The 17724-nt window shown below is 46.4% G+C and overlaps 1 protein-coding gene across 1 annotated transcript; it reads right to left on the reverse strand.

Moving 5' to 3' along the window:
• Positions 1-836: 836 nt before the first annotated feature.
• LOC127780211 (uncharacterized) lies at positions 837-4975 on the reverse strand. The gene is made up of 5 exons (XM_052307150.1): positions 4967-4975; positions 3309-3745; positions 3091-3214; positions 2301-2525; positions 837-845 (listed from the first exon to the last, which is right to left on the reverse strand). Exons 1-5 carry the CDS (start codon positions 4973-4975, stop codon positions 837-839), a joined length of 804 nt encoding a protein of 267 aa, XP_052163110.1.
• Between the last annotated feature and the right edge of the window lie 12749 nt (positions 4976-17724).

The raw sequence follows: 17724 nt of genomic DNA on the forward strand, positions 1-17724 counted from the left end.
TCCAACGTACGGGCTTGAGACCTCTTAAAGTACTCTCTCCATCCAAAAGTGTTAAGACTTAATTCATATTTTGTTTTTTTTTTCAATTAAGTTGGTCATATTTGTAGTCTCCATGTATGCAAGACTTAAATTAACAGATAAATTAAATGTTTGATCGGAACCCGAGGAGTCATCTTAATACTCATTGGTTGCATGCATGCATACACTCTTGATCTTTGTTACATGCAAGATGAGTTAATTTCTTCTCGGTCTTGGTGACAAAAGTAATATGTCTAACTTTTTGAGATGGAGGCATATTTCACAGTGTTTCTAAGATTGCTTATTGAAGGTTGAGTTGGTTGCGGGCCATCATTAACAACCAAATTGACTATGTGGGCAGCACAACGAACATGAAAATATTCAGAATCAAAATGTGTATTCTTTCTACCAGCAAGCTTAGACTTCAAATTTGAAACAAAGTGTCATTGTTTGAAGCATTATCAACGGTTATTGTCATGACCTTATCTTCTATTTTCCATTTAATCAAGCAATCAAAAATAGCATGAGCTATCACAATATTGGTGTGAGGAGGATCCACCTCAACAAAGTTTAGGACACGATATTGCAGAACCCAATCAGCATTTATGTAATGAGCCACCAAAAACATATGCTGACGGTTTTGATTGGATGTCCACATATCTATAGTTAACCTTATGGACTCAGCCTCCCTAAGACGTTTTATGAGTTGGTCCTTTTCAGATCCATAAAATTTCATGCTTTCATTATTTATGAACTTTCTACCAATGAATTCATAGTTATTGTTCATCCATTTCATCAAAGCACTAAACCCTTTATGCTCAACCATCCTATAAACAAGTAATCATGTTGAGTTATAATATGAGCAATAAAAAATTTAGTGTGATCATGATCATACTCACTAGGATGGACAATCATAGAACCATCAACTAAAGGAAAGTTAAGTGTACCTTGAGCTTTAGCCCTTGCAAGCTTGTTCAATCAACTAAAGGAAAGTTAAGTGTACCTTGAGCTTTAGCCCTTGCAAGCTTGTTCAGATGTAGTGTGCACTTATCTAGGTGATGGTTCAGTGTTGTAGTGGTTCCCTAGGGCAGTATTGTCACGCCCAGAAATTTAGCCCAAATTTCCAGACTATTTTGCGTATTAAATCCCTGTCCAGGAATCAGCCAGGGTACACAAAACGACAAGTAATATATAGTTCCAAACATAAATAGAGCGTAAAATACTTACAGCAGAGGCACTTAGTCCTCACACCGAAAGAGAACGGCAGCAGCGGAAAAGGCGATCCTAGTGGGGCTTCAGCTCCACTCCACAAGCAAAACTCAACTAGGGTCAGAGCCTTGGTCTTCTAACTTCGTCTTCAGCTCAGAAGCACTACACTTCTGAAAAGGGGGAACAATAGCAAGACTGAGTACAACCACCGTACTCAGCAAGCCACACCAACGATGCATTCGTGCAAGGGGATACAAAGAGGGGTTTGTGGCTATTTGCATAAAGGCAGTTGTAAAACATTTTATTGAGTAAAACAATATATCTCCACTGATCAACGCTACACCATGTTGAACAGGCCCAACCATCCCACCTGAACTACATCTGTTCATTAAGCCAATTTATGGTGAGACTAATCACGTTGATTATGGTTGATCGCCCATAACTGCGGGCACGACTATTCGAATAGTTTTACTCTGGCGAGAGGTGCACAACTGTACCCACAAGACACAATCCACCGGCATGTCACCGCGCCTGGCTGGACACGTCACCATATCAAGTGATTGTGACAAGACCCTTCATATAAACCCCTCCGACCAAGCACACCACATCTCAGGTTTCGCCCCCTCCCCCAGCAGGCAGCGGGCAGCCCCCCTCGTGCCAAGGCGAATCAGTAAGCCGCATAGGCCGTCGCAGGGCCCATCTGAACTCCATCACGCTCACCCTTGCCTGGATGCGTCAGCCCGAGGAAAGCTATACTTAAAGTTAGGCAGTTACCCATTCCCGCTTGTGGCAAGCGCTGTATGTCTTCCAGTGCATCCCGCGAACCGGTCCTTAACTGCCATGGGTGCGTCTAGCAAAACCATGTACCCACAGTCCACCTTTAAGTCGCATTTTAGTTGGATAATTACGACCAATGAAACATGGCCGGGTGTCTCGAGCACGAAGCTCGTTATGATACTAAAAAGGTCTAATACTACAATTATCCCATCAACTGAGCTAGTGGTAATTAAGCATGGCTAAGCATACAGTTCTAGCTAGGTCATCAAAGTAACACAAGCTAGTCGATTTATCACCCAAGGTTGACAAAGGACAGGTATCAAATAATATGGCACAAGCAAGCAGATAGGTAAACCCTGATCCCATGTAATTAGCAAAACATGCATATTTATTTGCAAACGGTAAAACATTTGTAAATTAGGATCAAAATGCTCAAGGGGAATGTGTGACTTACCTTGCTTCTTCAAAATAATCTTTCGAACTCTTTTCCTCATGACCGCGATCTTCCGAAACAACGGAATCTACTCGCCGGCACGCAAAATGAGGAAAAAATCTAATAAACACCAAGTAAACAGTACATAAAAAGTAAACAAACATATAGAGCTCAATTTTAGATGAATTTTGCAAGTTGAATGGCCCAATTTGGAGTTCGTATGAATTAGTTATGAATTTTAGAAGCTTTTGAGCCATTTAAATGATTTTCTAGAATTAAATCCGAATTATTGCGCAATTATTAATTATTTTATCAAAGGAAAAAGGGGGCGCTGACGTCATCAAGGGGAGAGGCACGCCAACAGGTGGGCCACGCACGTCAGCGGCACAAGGGGAGGGCGCACGGTGGACACGGTCCACCGCGGCTGGGGCGGCACCGTGGACCCGGACCACGGGAGTGGTCCATGAGACCGACGGCCTGGATCGGCCGATCCAACGGCCATGGGCGGCACGGCTCAAAGCCGACCGGCCGAGCGATGGCGCTGGGCGGCGCGTGGCAAGCGGCGGCGACGGTCGGTGACGCAAGGAGCGGTGGCGCACGGCACGGGAGGCGGCGAAGGAGGGGAAAAAGAGAAGAGGAGGGAGGCGGCTCACCGAGAGGCACGGCGACGACGGGAGCGGCCGCCGGAGGGAGGCGGCGGCTCCTCGAGAAGGCGACGCGGATGGCGGCCCGATGGCTTCCGGCGAAGACGGAAGAGCGACCGAGAAGCGGTGCGACCTAGGTGAAATGGCAAAGGGATTAGGATTTGAAGAGGAGGCTCACAGCGGCGTGAATCGCCGGCCAAAGACTAGAGAGGATGGCCGATGCTCACCTCGAGCGGAGAGGACGGAGTTCCGATAGCGATTGGAGCCGGCGGAGGGGTGGCCGAGGGGCTGTGCGGTATGGCGGAGCTGACGGAAGCGATGACGCCACGTGGAGTGGTTGGCAACGGTGGCAAACGGCGAACGGAGGCGGCGAATGCAGCGATGGCCTTGGGTTTGCGGTGGAGGTGGTGATTCGGTGGTGGAGAAGTGGAAATGGGCGGCGCCCGGGCTGGCCCTTGCTGTGGCAACGCCGGCGGTAGCGGTGGCACAGCCTGAGGTGGACGGGGATGGCGGCAATAGGCGGCCGGAGGCGGCGGGTGGTGGTGGAGCTCGGGTCGGCAGTGGGAGCGGCGTTCGGGCGGCGGTTTGGGGGAGGAAATGTGGTGGCCAAGCTTGATCTTGTGGCGGCGAAGCCGGTGGTGGTGGCCGCGCGACGCAACGTTGGCTAGGATGGTGGCGAGTAGTGGCTGGAGATCGCCGGCGATGGCGGAGAGAGAGGAGCGACGCAGGGAGCTCGAGAGGGCGGGATGGGAGCTCGGGCGAATGGGGAAAAAGAGAGAGGATGGCACGGGAAGGCTTTTTATAGCGCTCGGGAGTCGCGGGCGTGGCCGGGGAAGGGCGGCAACAGCCGGCGAGGAAGTGGGGTGACATCGAGGGGTGGTGGCGGCGACTAGGTGCCGGATTTTGGGGGCAAGTTGGGGAAGGAGTGTGGAGGAGGTGGGGCGACGTGGTCCCGCGATGGGGGCGAGCGCGCGGGTGGAGAAGGGGGCGGAATCGGCGGCGACGTAGGGAGACCATGGCGGCGATTGAGGGGTAGCCGGAGGTAGGAGATGGCCCTGACGGGTGGGGCCCACCTATCGGCGGCGAGGAGGCCGGTTTAATTTGTTTTCTTTTTATTTAAATTGATTAAATGAACTTTGTATTATTGTAATTACTTCTTGAGCTCCGAAAATGCACGGAAAAATCTGGAGAGTATTTTAGGGCACAAAGAATATTACAAAATACTCCCAGCCATGATTTTTAAAGGAAAATCTTTAATTCTCCCAATCTTTCACTTGATTAAATTGCTTTAACTTTTAATTTAATTTCTAGAAATACATTATTAATTAATTTTTAATCCCGAACGAAAATCGGGGCGATGACAAGCATAGCAGTGATGACAAAACATGCACTTTGCCTTTGTTTCCATTTTCCCATTCTCCTTCGTGGAGGGAACATTGATCACCTTAAATTATTTCCAACAACCAGCCCGCTTTCCTCTCGTTACTTTGCACTTGGAAGGAGATAGTGAAATACCTCCCTTTGGCCTTTTTACTCCTCATCTACGAGCCTTTGACTTCTTATCTCCATCCTCTCCCTCACTTACGCTAAGAAGGTAGGCTTACTGCATCTTTCGTCCATCTCAAATTTGTTCTCTTCATCCTCCCCTCCCCCCATTCCGACCACCATTTCATGCCCAAATTCATAAACAGATAAACTGATTATTAGCTGGTGGAGTTCTAGGTGCCTAGGTATAGTGATATTCATTCAAAGCTAAACAATTTCAGATTGAGTTCACATGATTACATGACTACATGAGTGGTACTGCACAAATCTAAGAGGCTAAAAGTCTAGGATACTTGGATAAACCATAAAGGAAAGTGATTCTGGAATTCGGATATCACACCACGGACATGGAGGCATTAACTCGTGATATTGAAGCTTGTCACTGGTGGAGAAACCATCTTCGATCGGTCGACCCAAATTCACGATAGTCTCGGTTCCATTAAAAACTGGGATTAAGAATGATTTTTAGTCCCGGTTTATAAGAACAACATGACTAGATGATCTTTATTCCCGGTTGGTGTTACCAACCGGGACTAAAAATGATCTTTAATCCCGGTTGGTAAAACCAACCGAGACTAAAGATGATTTTTAGTCCCGGTTGGTTCCATGTCAGACCGTGTCAGGCGCCTAGGATCTTTAGTCCCGGTTTATAACACCAACCGGGACTAAAGATCTAACTTTAGTCCCGGTTGGTGTTACTAACGGGAATAAAAATCATCATGTACTATATAATCCCTATTACTTATCCTCTTCTCTCGTTCACACAACAAACTCTATCTCTTTCTTTCTTTTTTCCTCTCTAACTCCTGCCTTATCTCTTTCTTCCTTCCTCTTTTTTTGGATCGAGCGAGAGAGTGGGCCGGCCGGGCGGTGGCCTCCGCGGCAGGGCGGAGCGGTGCGGCCAGCACGGCGGTGCGGCAGCGGGCGGCGGCGCGCAGGGCCGCGCGGCGGGGCGGCGGCCGGCGTGACAACGTGGAGGGCCACGTGGCGCCTCTGTGTTTCTTTTTTTTAGAATTTGTGATTTAGTGCATGATCCTATGATGTATTTGATTTGTGTGTGATGTGAATTTGTGATGTATTTGCGATGAATTTTGTAGAACTTGTGATGTAATTTGATTTGTGTGTAATTTTTTTTAGGATTTACGATGTATTTGATTTATGTGTATAAGTAACTTTAAGATTTGTGATGTGGATTTGGGATGTTACTTTGATTTGGGATTTGGGGATATGCATGGCACTTGATTCGGGAGAAAATAGAAAAGAAAAAAGAAGAAGAAAGGGGATCATCTGGACTGCTCTGTTATCCCCTCTTTAGTTCCGGTTGGAGTGTCCCGATTGGTGTTAAGATCGATCTTTAGTCCCGGTTATTTCATCTAGGACTAAAGATAGCGATCTTTAGTCCCGCATTCGTAGTCCCGGTTGAATAACCGATACTAAATGGGGGTTACAAATCGAGAGGAAAGATAGTTTCTCTATCAGTGAGCATTGCCATTGCCCCACTAGCAGTTCGGATCCTCGACTACGGCCAACCTTGTCTGGAGCAATCCGTGTGAATGGTGCGGCCACACAACCGACGGCGGGCTGTGAATGGCACGGTGTGGGTGGTGTGGGCTAGCGGTTCGAGATGAGAGAGAGAGGCGTTGCGTGAAAGTTCGAGATGAGAGACAGGAGCACGGCGTGAGAGTTTGATGAGAGAGAGAGAGAGAGAGGCGTGCGGTGGGCCGACGACGTGCATCACAGGCAGTGAGCGGCATGGGCAGCGTAATGAGCGGGCGACGAGCGGCGCTGGTGCCTAGCGGCTTGGGTTAAGCGTGTTTTGTTTCTTTGTTTGGGCCGACAGCCCAGATGCAGAAACAACCCACCTGTGGCATGCTGAGATGTTGTCTACCCTAGCTCATGAAGACTTGCGAGCTAGCTTGAGATTGCTTGTTGTCTATACGGAGCTTAAATGTCAGCTTAGCTCATTAAGAAAATGAAACGAGTCGAGCCAAGCTGAGCGAGCAGTCATGAGCTTTCCGTCCATCCCTACTCCCTACCCATTTGATTGCTCGGTCTCATTGCAATTATATTAGTTTTCTATAAGTTGAACTTTCGGCTATGTAGTTATTTTGTTCATCCCGAAATTTTACAATTTATGATGAGATTTGATCTATCCTAAAACCATAAATCTAGGCAGAGGTCTATCCGTATTCGTTATTCTATGATGGGTTAAATTTTATTCTGACTTGTAATATTTTGGGATCTACTCCACTTGTGGGTTAAGTGAGCATGAGACTCAACATGGAAATGAAGGGCCTGTTTGGTTTGATTCTAATTTATTACCATACCAAAATTTTAGTAATTTTAATAGTAGCAAGTGCATGTTTGGTTTGCTACCAAATTTTATCCACAATAGTTTAAATTGAATACTACTTAATTTGGTAGTGTCAATATTTGTTAATATTTTGACACTAACACTGGTGGAGAAACCGTTTGTAGTCCCGGTTGGTAACCCCCTTTAGTCCAAGTTGTCCAACCGGGACTACGAATCCGGGACTAAAGATAGCTATCTTTAGTCCCGGGTGAAATAACCGGGACTAAAGATCGATCTTTAGTCCCGGTTCGTGTTACCAACCGGGACTAAAGATTGGTCAGCCACGTGGCCGGCCGAACCATCTTTAGTCCCGGTTTGTGTTACCAACCGGGACTAAAGATCGGTGCACCATTTGTTTTATTTGCATGGCCCTGTTTGCTGCATGGTTGATTATATATATATATATATATATATATATATATATATATATATATATATATATATATATATATATATATATATATATATATATATATATGCATATGTGTATATGTATAAATCATATATTACACATATGTATAATTTAAAGCATTTAACATTTTATGTGCATATATGTTACCAAAATATATATTAGCACTAAAGTAAATGTGTACATATATAAATATATATATATACATGCATATATAGTACAATTCATTTGCTCGGTAGCTATAGCTACGACTTCGAGGCCGATGTTATGTCAGAAGAGGAAGGACCGACGTTATGAATTGTCGATCCGTCGTAGTAGAATTCACCATCGGGATTAAGAACTTCTTCGTTAATGAATCCCATCAGTTGTTCTTGAACAGCCGTGATAAAATCCTTATGTGGGAGATTATCCCTCATGTGAATATGCTATCATTCGAAAAATAATGACGTATCAATATATGAAATTAATTAACAACTTAACAAATCGATACGCAATGAAATTTTGAATGGTTTATGTATACGTACATCGAGCTCTCGTGTTGTGCATATTTGGTTTGATAGGCAGTGGGCATACTCGCATATGTAGTAGCCGCATAAGTTAGTTCCCTGGTCCTGCTTTGCACACTACATGAGAAACGATGAGAGATTTAATATACTCTTTATATTAACTGTAATTAGAGGTTCAATTCAATATAATTTTGGATCATGCATGTACTCACTGGAAAATGAAACCTCCGTCCAAGTTTTTCTTTCCAAGTCCGGCGGACCAATTGACGGAACCGATCCCAAGCCCTACATATGCAGTTGCAAGCTATGATTAATTAATTATTACCCGAGATCAACATAATAGTAATAGATTCCCCGCGACTTTGGAATAGATGACATTATATTACCTGTCTCTCAGTTGGAAGACCTTGTCAAAAATCTTCTCCTCTTTATTCATTGAGTCGTACACAGTGACTCTGCATGCGTCCAAGTCGAAGAATAACAGGACCCAGTGGAATCTGGAATATGCGTGAGATGAGATATATATGAAAATGTACATGCTATATGTATAGGAACGAAATTTGTTTGAACGACAATAAAAACTCACTCTGTGTTGTACGGCAGTAGTATGTACGTCTTTAAATGCTGCTGCGTTAGGAGATGGACGAGATTGTCCTCTGTGTCTTTCTCGTACTTGTCGATCATTTCAGTGTTGATTTTCCGAGGGTCGATGAACTCAGTATCGTAGACCCTCCGCCGTCGGGCCCTTTGAATCTCCATTCTACAACGATGAAAGGAAATTATTATTGCTTACATATATGCCAGGAGATAATTATTGAACGAAACAAATCGAACTCAAAGATACTCACAAAATCCATGCGCTCAGAAGAGAGACGTCGAGGGCGTCCAGATGGTACAGATCGAAGAGATCCTTGAAATGGATCTAGAGAACATGTCACGACCGGAAATAACCCAACGGGTGTTCCTTACATGCGTGTATTATTCCTTGTCCCAGGAGGCAAGGTACACCAAAAGTTGATACAATTCAGAGTTTAATCAAGCGGAAGCATAACTAGTTAATTATTACATGGGCAACGAAGGCCCAGCACACAGAAAGACAATGAAAAACAGCGGAAGACTAGGGCGACGACCGCAGGCGCTTGATGGCAGGCACGAGCTAAACACCAAAGCCTTCATCATCCAGGAGCTCCTCTTCTGGGTTTGGGAAAAATTGAGCAAGACTGAGTACAACCACCGTACTCAACAAGACACACCCACAAGTGCAACATAAATGCGAGGGAGTACAATGGAGTTAAAGTATAAGGGTTAGGTTTTGCAGTAAACAACATTTAAAAGACACTTAGTTGCTCAAAGCTAAATTTAAAACACGATCCTAGAACTATTTAATATTATTAAACAAGGCTGTGAACCCACATGAACCTGCCTTAACCCAAGGCCAACGATGATTCAGACCGAACTGGCAACCCGACCCTGGGTCCCAGCTCGTCCCAAGCCAACCATTCCATATTTTAGTTGTTAAGCAGGTTTTAAAAATTTAAAAACACTAACTTGGGTACATTGCTAGGCTTGCCCATAACCGAGGGCGTGGCTATTCGAATAGATTATACTCTGATCAGACGTGTACAACTTTACACACAAGACACGTCTTCCTCACGTGTAACCACGTGCCACATACCACCACGGCATACGGACGAAAGACGTGACATAGTTCCCAACCCATCCTAGCCATAGACAAGAGTACCGACCCAACCCCACCTACGGCCGGAACCTCCGGGACAGGTAGGCAGGACTGAGCTCCTAGCAGCAGGACACCAGCCCTGTGCCATGACATCTCGACTATCGGGCCGCAGCTCGTGTAGCCTTCATTTGTCCTAGAGATGTCCATCGACCCCCGACTTCGTCCATCTCCATCCGTGTACTTTTGTTTATAACCAGACTGAGCCACAAACTAAGCCTTACCCACTAGACATGTGGAAGTACGGTAGTGCTTTGCAACAGAGGCCCGAAGACCGGTCCTTATGTGGCCGAGGTGCTACTATCAAAACCATGCACCCCGAGCCCAGCCTAAAACCATTTTGAGGGTTTTGAAAAGAGGGGGAGGTGTGCATCCAATTCCACAATAATCCAACCATTCCATAATGTCCAAGTGATATGAATATTCCCAAAGTCTAGAGTTATAAAATCACCTAATGTTGCCTAAATAATAAGCGAAGCATCTACCTAATTTCATACTAGTGGAACCATGAGTAGCGTGCCCACTAGTTGGGGTTTTGTTTTTTCTAGGGTGAACAAGGTAATAATAACAATAGCAATAATAAGGTCATAACAAAGGTAAATAGGCATAGCTAATTAAAACAGTGATAACGCGGGAATTTAAATAAAGCGGTAATGCATTAATTTAAATCAAAATAATTTCACAAAGTGGGATCCAATATGTTCAAAGATGATGTGACTTGCCTTGCTCGCTTTCCCAAACGTCAGCTTCAATCTCCACGAAGAGCGGATCTTCCGAAGCTGCAGCGTCTACACGACCAACGGAAAAGAAAAGGGCTTTTACTCTAATAAACTCCACATAACAAGCAGGAACAAAGCATAAAAATGGGTTCTTGACTTCTTAAGGAAAAATTAGAGACTTGAACGGTCCAATTCCGAGTTCAAATGGCCAAGTTATGGCCATTTGAAGTTTATATGCTCTTTAAATGAATATTTACAAATTTCTTCATTTAAATTTTAATTTAAAAGGGTTTATTGCGTCAGCCGGGGGAGAGGGGCGCGCGGACCGGGTCCACGGGAGTGGGGCCCACGCGGCAGCCTCACGGTCCACGGTGGACCGGGTGCACCCGGGCTCACACCGGCCGGCGCCATGGGCCCCACGTGTCAGCCGCACCCGAGGGCATGGGCGGCTGACGGCCGGGCCCCACGCGGCAGCCGCTCGGCGCCCGGAGGCGGCCACGTCGGCGCGGCCGGCAGGAGGCGGCGCGCCCGCGCCTCTATGGTCGCCGGCGGCGGCCATAGGCGCGGCGGAGCGGCGGCCGAGAGAGGGGAGGGAAAGGGGGAAACGAGGTAGCGGTCCACGGCTCACCCTAGGTCGACGGCGACAACGAAAAAGGCGGCTGGAGCGGATGAAGACGGCGGCATGGCTCGGGTGGACGGGGACGGCGGCGCTTCGGCAGTCGGCGAGCTTGACGAGGGGGTGGACATGGACGGCGGCGGTGCGGCGAAGCCGGAGAAGGCGACGCCGGGGCGGGAGACAGTCCCGGCGAGCGAGGAGGGCCGGTCGGAGGTCGTCGGCGATGGAGGAGAGAGAGGGCGATGGCGCGAGCTCGATTCCGGCAAGGAGGAAGGGCGGCGAGAGGCGGAAACAGACGGGAAAGTGCGGGGAGGGTTTAAATAGGATTGGAAGGGGGAGAGGGTGGCCGGGAGAGGAAGGAAACCGGCCGGGAGGTCCGGCCGCCATCAATGGCGCCGGCGAGATTTGCGGGAGCAAATCCGGCCATTTGAATGAGAGAGAGAGAGAGGGGGAAATAGGGGGAAAGGGAGAGGGGATCACGGGGAGTAATTCCCCCCTATTAATTTCACGTGGGGGCGGCGGGATGCGGCGGATTCGGCGGCAGCGGCGGCGCTAGGCGCGGGCGGGGCGGCGGGAGCGGCGGGAGGAAGGGGATGACGGGTGGGCCCCACCAGTCAGCGAGGGTGGCGGGCGGGCCCGCCCGTCAGCGGCGCGCGCGCGGGGAGAGGCCGAGTGGGCCGCGGGGAGAGGAGAGAGAAGGGGAGGGAGATGGGCCGGATTCGGTCCATTAGAGAGAAGGAGGGATTTTTAAGGTTTTTCTTTTTATAAAACCTTTTTAACTTTGTTTGTTTCTTAACAATTATTATTTGTGCTCTGAAAATTCCACTAAAATTTATTTACACATTTTAGGCTTTTAGGAAATATACAAAAATCCTCCAAGCCTTAATTGACTTTTAACTTTACACATTTTAATTTTTGAAGGCTTTCACAAGGATTTTAATTATTCTAGGCATAATTTAGAGGATATATTTTAGAGTCGTTTTGGGACGCGACAGAACATCTTCTCCTTGCAAGAAGTCGGGGTTTCTGATCCTCGCTCTGAACATCTCTCTACCCTTGGCGCTCATTTCCATGTACCGTTCATGGAATTTGTACATCTGTGTCGGTCGGGACTGCAGCTGCTCAGGCCTGACAAGCGGTTTACCGAGTTCAAACTTGTATGCCACTTCCGCCTTCGGGATTGGTGCGCCTCGAATTAGCTGATCCGCAGTTAGACTGGTGTCTGAAATGAATTCCGTTATGCCAAAATCTTCGCCGGTCACCAACGGCTCGACCTCTTGGTTTGGTTGTTCTCCAAGCTGAGGGACTGGTTTGGACTTCTTGTGATAGGCTCTCTGAAGTGTTCGGTCATAGTTTGATATCTGTAAGGCCTCCTTGTTTGTTGTGGACATTTCCTTGAAGAAGTTCTTCACGCTCGGGTCAATAGGTATCTTCTTTTCAGGACTCCGAGGCTTGAGTTGCCTCTTCACTTCTCCTTCCACATAAGCATCAAGCTCCTCTTGACTGCAATCGTACGGTGGCTCCTTGTTTTTGGTGGCGTCAACTTTCGCCTTCTTCATTGCCCTTGTGCGGGCAGGCGGTGGAGCTTGGCGAGACCTTGTCTTGGGAGGTGCAGGCGGACACGGTGGAGCCGGAGGAGGTGGAGGAGCCGGAGGAGATGGTGTAGGAGGAGGTGGCGAAGGAGTTGGAGGAGATGGTGCAGGAGGACGTGGCGGAGGAACCGGAGGAGATGTTGCAGGAGGAGATGGCGGAGCCGGAGGAGATGGTGTACGAGACACCGCTTGTCGCCCAGGGAGGATGATGTACCGCTTGCGCCATAGTATAATGGCATGGCTTGTGTCTCGTAGATGCGTCTCACCGTCTCCTCCTGGGTAGTCCAACTCGAGGTCCTCGTACGCGGCTTCCACCAGCTCAACTTTGACCCTCGAGTATCCTGCTGGAATCGGCCTGCAGTGGTAAGTCCTAGAAGGGTCCGTTGGGATGGCCATTCCCGACGCCACCTTCACGTGATGAGAGGTTATCTATTAGTAATCAACCTAAGCAGCAACTTGTGGAATGTACAAGTCAAAACTCATCAAACTACGAGCATACCTTTATTGATAAGTTCTTGAAGGGAATATGCAGCTCACATGGTGTTCGCTGCGTGATCTCATCAACGGGGCAGGTAGTTTCGTCCTGGGTTTGCATGGCGTCCATGCTCTGTGATCCTACCTGCCCCGTTGAGGCGCAGTTGCTACGATTGCCTGATGGGCTGACCATTGCAGGAGGAATGTACGGCTGGGGATCCTGGGACCGATGTGCGGCCATAGTTCATCCACCTTCCTTGCCACCTCCTCTTGCATGCTGAGCTCGTAGCTCGATACCCTGTACTCAAGATCTGCAATCTTCGCCTCGGTATCTCTCTTGCTCCTCATCCGACTCCTGTACGTGTGGATGTCCTCCTTAAATTCAATCTTCCAGGGAATCACGCCTTTCCCTCGTGTTCGTCCTGGATGCTCGGGAGTCTGTAGGGCGAGTGACAGCTCGTCCTTCTCTCTATCGGGTCGGAATGTGCCATGAGAAGAGGCTTCCACTGCGTCCGTTAGTCGACTGGCAGCCTCGCGTATCTGATCGCTGAACACCAGGGAGCCATCAACTGGGTTAAGCGTTCCACCGTGAGCATAGTACCAGAACTTCGATCGATCCGGCCATTTAGCGGTGGCCGGTTCGATACCCCTCTCAATCAAACTTGCCTCCATCTCCTCCCACTTCGGCATTGCGACGCTATATCCGCCTGACCCAAAGTGGTGATGGTACTTCTTCTTGGCGGCATTTTCTTTGTTTCTGGCCATCATCGCTTGCCCTTGTTGCCCTGTCTTGTAAGCAACGAACTCGTCCCAATGATCCCTTAGCTTTGGGAATACGTCGAAGTTCGGTGTTAGTCCCTTCAGGATGTATTTCTTGTAGAGATCTCCCTTGAAGCTCTGCAACTGTTCTGCCATTTTCTTCAGAGTCCACTGTTTCACTATGTTCTCCGTACCCACGGGTAGCGTGAACGTCTCGAGCATTGTGGTCCACAGCATCTCTTTCTCTAAGTCCGGGACAAAGCTGTCATTTTCCCCGCGTGCCCTAGTTCTGCGCCAGTACACCGTGCTGACAGGCACGTTGTCCCTCACAACCCAATCGCTGTGGCGTACAAAATTCTTGGCTGCTTCTGCCGGGGCACTAGGTCGGCCGTCTTCGTCCACCTCAATTATGATGTGCCGACCCTCTATCTTCTTCGCGGCACCTCGTTGTTCGCGTGCCCTCTTCTGTCCAGCGGAGGGATGACTTCCACTAGCCTCCTCCTCCTCGTTCCCCTCCTCGTTCCCCTCCGCATCCCTCTCCGCGTTCCCCTCCTCGTTCAAGTACTGGTTTGGATCCTCGTTCCCCTCTTCTTCGTTCCAGTACTATCTGCTTCCCTCTGCGATTGTATCGTACAATATCTGTTCCTCATCGCGATCAGCCATCTATGCATACAAAAAATATTTGTTAGGTCTATAAGTCATATTTGCTAACCGTAATATTAAAACTCTACTAATCTTATATTAAATCTCTAATAATCTTATATTAAAATTGTAATAATCATATATATATATATATGCTAAGTCTAACAATATTATATTAAATCTCTAATAATCTTATATTAAAATTGTAATAATCATATATGCTAAGTCTAACAATCTTATATTAAATCGCTACTAATCTCATATTAAAATTGTAATAATCATATATATATGCTAAGTATAACAATCTTGTATTAAATCGCTACTAATCTTATATTAAATCTCTACTAATCTCATATTAAATCGCTACTAATCTTATATTAAAATTGTAATAATCATATATATATATGCTAAGTCTAACAATCTTATATTAAATCTCTAACAATCTTATATTAAATCTCTAATAATCTTATATCAAAATTGTAATAATCATATATGCTAAGTCTAACAATCTTATATTAAATCGCTACAAATCTTATATTAAAATTGTAATAATCATATATGCTAAGTCTAACAATCTTATATTAAATCTCTAACAATCACTTCTTTACATCACTTGCCTGCGCGAATTCCTTTGATGGCTAGCTACCACTTCGGCTTGAGGGACGACGACGACGTCTTCTCTGCAACATTACCAGGAAAATGTATTAGTCTAAACGGGCCAAGTTACATATATATATAATCATATATGTATTACTAGGAAAATGTATTAGTCTAAACGCGTTTGTTCTCACACTTTTAGTACAAGTGCATTCACGTTCGTTCGCGTTTCGATCACATTCGTTCACGCTCGTTTGCGTTCGTTAACGTTTCGTTCACGCTTGTTCGCGTTCGTTAACGTTTTGTTCACGTTCGTAAGTGTTTCGTTCACGTTCGTTCGCATTCGTTAATGTTTCGTTCACGTTCGTTCGCGTGCGTTCACGGTCGTCCACGTATCGTTCACGTTCGTTCGCGTTCGTTCACGTTCGTTCGCGTTCGTTCACGTTCGTTCGCGTTCGGCCACGTTTCAATCACGTTCGTTCACGTTCGGCGATGTTGGGCACGCGCGACAGTGGCGTGGCGGCGCGGTGGCGGCGTCTCGCGGCGGTGTCGGGGCGCCGTGGGCTGGCCCGGCGGCGTGCGGGCGCGGCGGCGGCGTGGGGACATGGCGGCGGCGTGTCGTCGCGGCCCGAGGCGGGGGCGGCGGCGTGGCGGGGGCTGCGGCGTGGCAGTGGCGACGGCGTCGTCGGCGGTGGCAGCCGCGTCGAAGTCGGTCGTGGCGGTTGACCGTGCGTGGCAGTGACGTCGGCAACGAGCTTGGCGGCGGCGGTTTGGAGAGAGAGAGAGATCGAGATCGATAGAGAGAGAGAGGTAGCGGCGGCTCTCACCCAAGAGATGCGGCGGCGGCGTCTGCGGCGGAGGCGGCGAGGACCGCCAAGCGACGGCGAGAGACGACGGCGGCGTCGGCGCGGGGTTGCCCTAGGCAGTGGCGGCGAAGGAGAAGCCGAGATCGATCTCGATGGAAAAACGTCTAAGTGTTGGTGGAGAAGATGAGGGCGCACCGGGAATATATATACCCCCAGATCTTTAGTCCCGGTTAGTGAGAACATCCGGGAGTAAAGATATCTTTACTCCCGGTTCGTAACAACAACTGGGACTAAAAATAAGATCAGTCCCGGTTGTTCTTATGAACTGGGAGTAAAGATATCTTTACTCCCGGATGTTCTCACCAACCGGAACTAAAGATCTTTTCCCGCTATTTCCAAATTCTTTTTAAACCCGGTTAGGGTTACGAACCGGGACTAAAGATAATAGCACTGAATTTTGAATTTCATTACATATGTGTTTCTAAAATAGTAAATAATGCATTACAATTATTTAAAGTCGAACAATTATTGTTGTCTGTAGTAGAATAAGTGGATAATATATAATAAGCACATGAATGATTTAAAATTGTTAAAAATTCTAATAATCATATATAATTAGCATATGCATGATATTAAATTGTTAAAAATCCTAATTAACATATGTAAATAGCACATGCATGATTTAAAATTAATAAAAATTCTAATAATCATATATAATTAGCATATCATTATATTAAATTGTTGAAAATTCTAATTAACATATGTAAATACCACATGCATGATTTAAAATTAATAAAAATTCTAATAATCATATATAATTAGCATATCACGATATTAAATTGTTGAAAATTCTAATTAACATATGTAAATACCACATGCATGATTTAAAATTAATAAAAAAAATCTAATAATCATATATAATTAGCATATCATGATATTAAATTGTTGAAAATTTTAATTAACATATGTAAATACCACATGCATGATTTAAAATTAATAAAAAATCTAATAATCATATATAATTAGCATATCATGATAATAAATTGTTGAAAATTCTAATTAACATATGTAAATACCACCTGCATGATTTAAAACTTTTAAAAATTCTAGTAATCATAACTAGCATATGGATGATTTCAATTTGATAAAAATTCTAATAATCATACATAATTAACATATGCCATACAACAATTGATTTGTATGGATATTCAATACATCCAAAATAGTCTACATCGTGTACACAACAATTACGGCAATACATCGGCGGTGACGGTTGACCGCACGTACTTTCTCCTCACTATTGTTCCTTCCTTGTGATCGCTACGTGAGTAAGGGGTGTCTTCATTTGATAGGAGGATTCTAGGGTCAATCGTCACCGTGAAAGGGGGTTGCCCATCAAACTGATCATAATCCTCGTCAGTCTTGTCCTCTACTCCGATGATTTTTCTTTTTCCTGGGAGAACCACGTGGCGCTTCGGCTCATCAGGCCCTTTGCCCTTTTTTCATTTGCTACACATGTCCTTGACGTAAAAAACTTGAGTTACATCATTGGCAAGGACAAAAGGTTCGTCCGAGTATCCAACCTTGTTAAGGTCAACCATTGTCATCCACTGTCATCAATCGTTACGCCTTCACCAGTCAACCTAACCCATTGGCACCGAAACAGAGGGACCTTGAGAGGTCCATAGTCAAGTTCCCATATGTCCTCGATGGCACCGTAATACGTGCCAGTTGTACCATTGTGTCCCATGGCATCGATACGAACAACACTGTTCTGGTTCGTGCTCTTCATGTCTTGGGCCCTCGTGTAGAATGTGTACCCATTGATTTCATATCCCTGTAATGTCGCGATTGAGCCAGATGGTCCCCTCGCCAGGAAGGCCAGTTGTT

The sequence above is a fragment of the Oryza glaberrima genome, chromosome 7 (genome assembly GCF_000147395.1).
Source record: "Oryza glaberrima chromosome 7, OglaRS2, whole genome shotgun sequence".
Taxonomy (NCBI): Eukaryota; Viridiplantae; Streptophyta; class Magnoliopsida; order Poales; family Poaceae; genus Oryza; species Oryza glaberrima.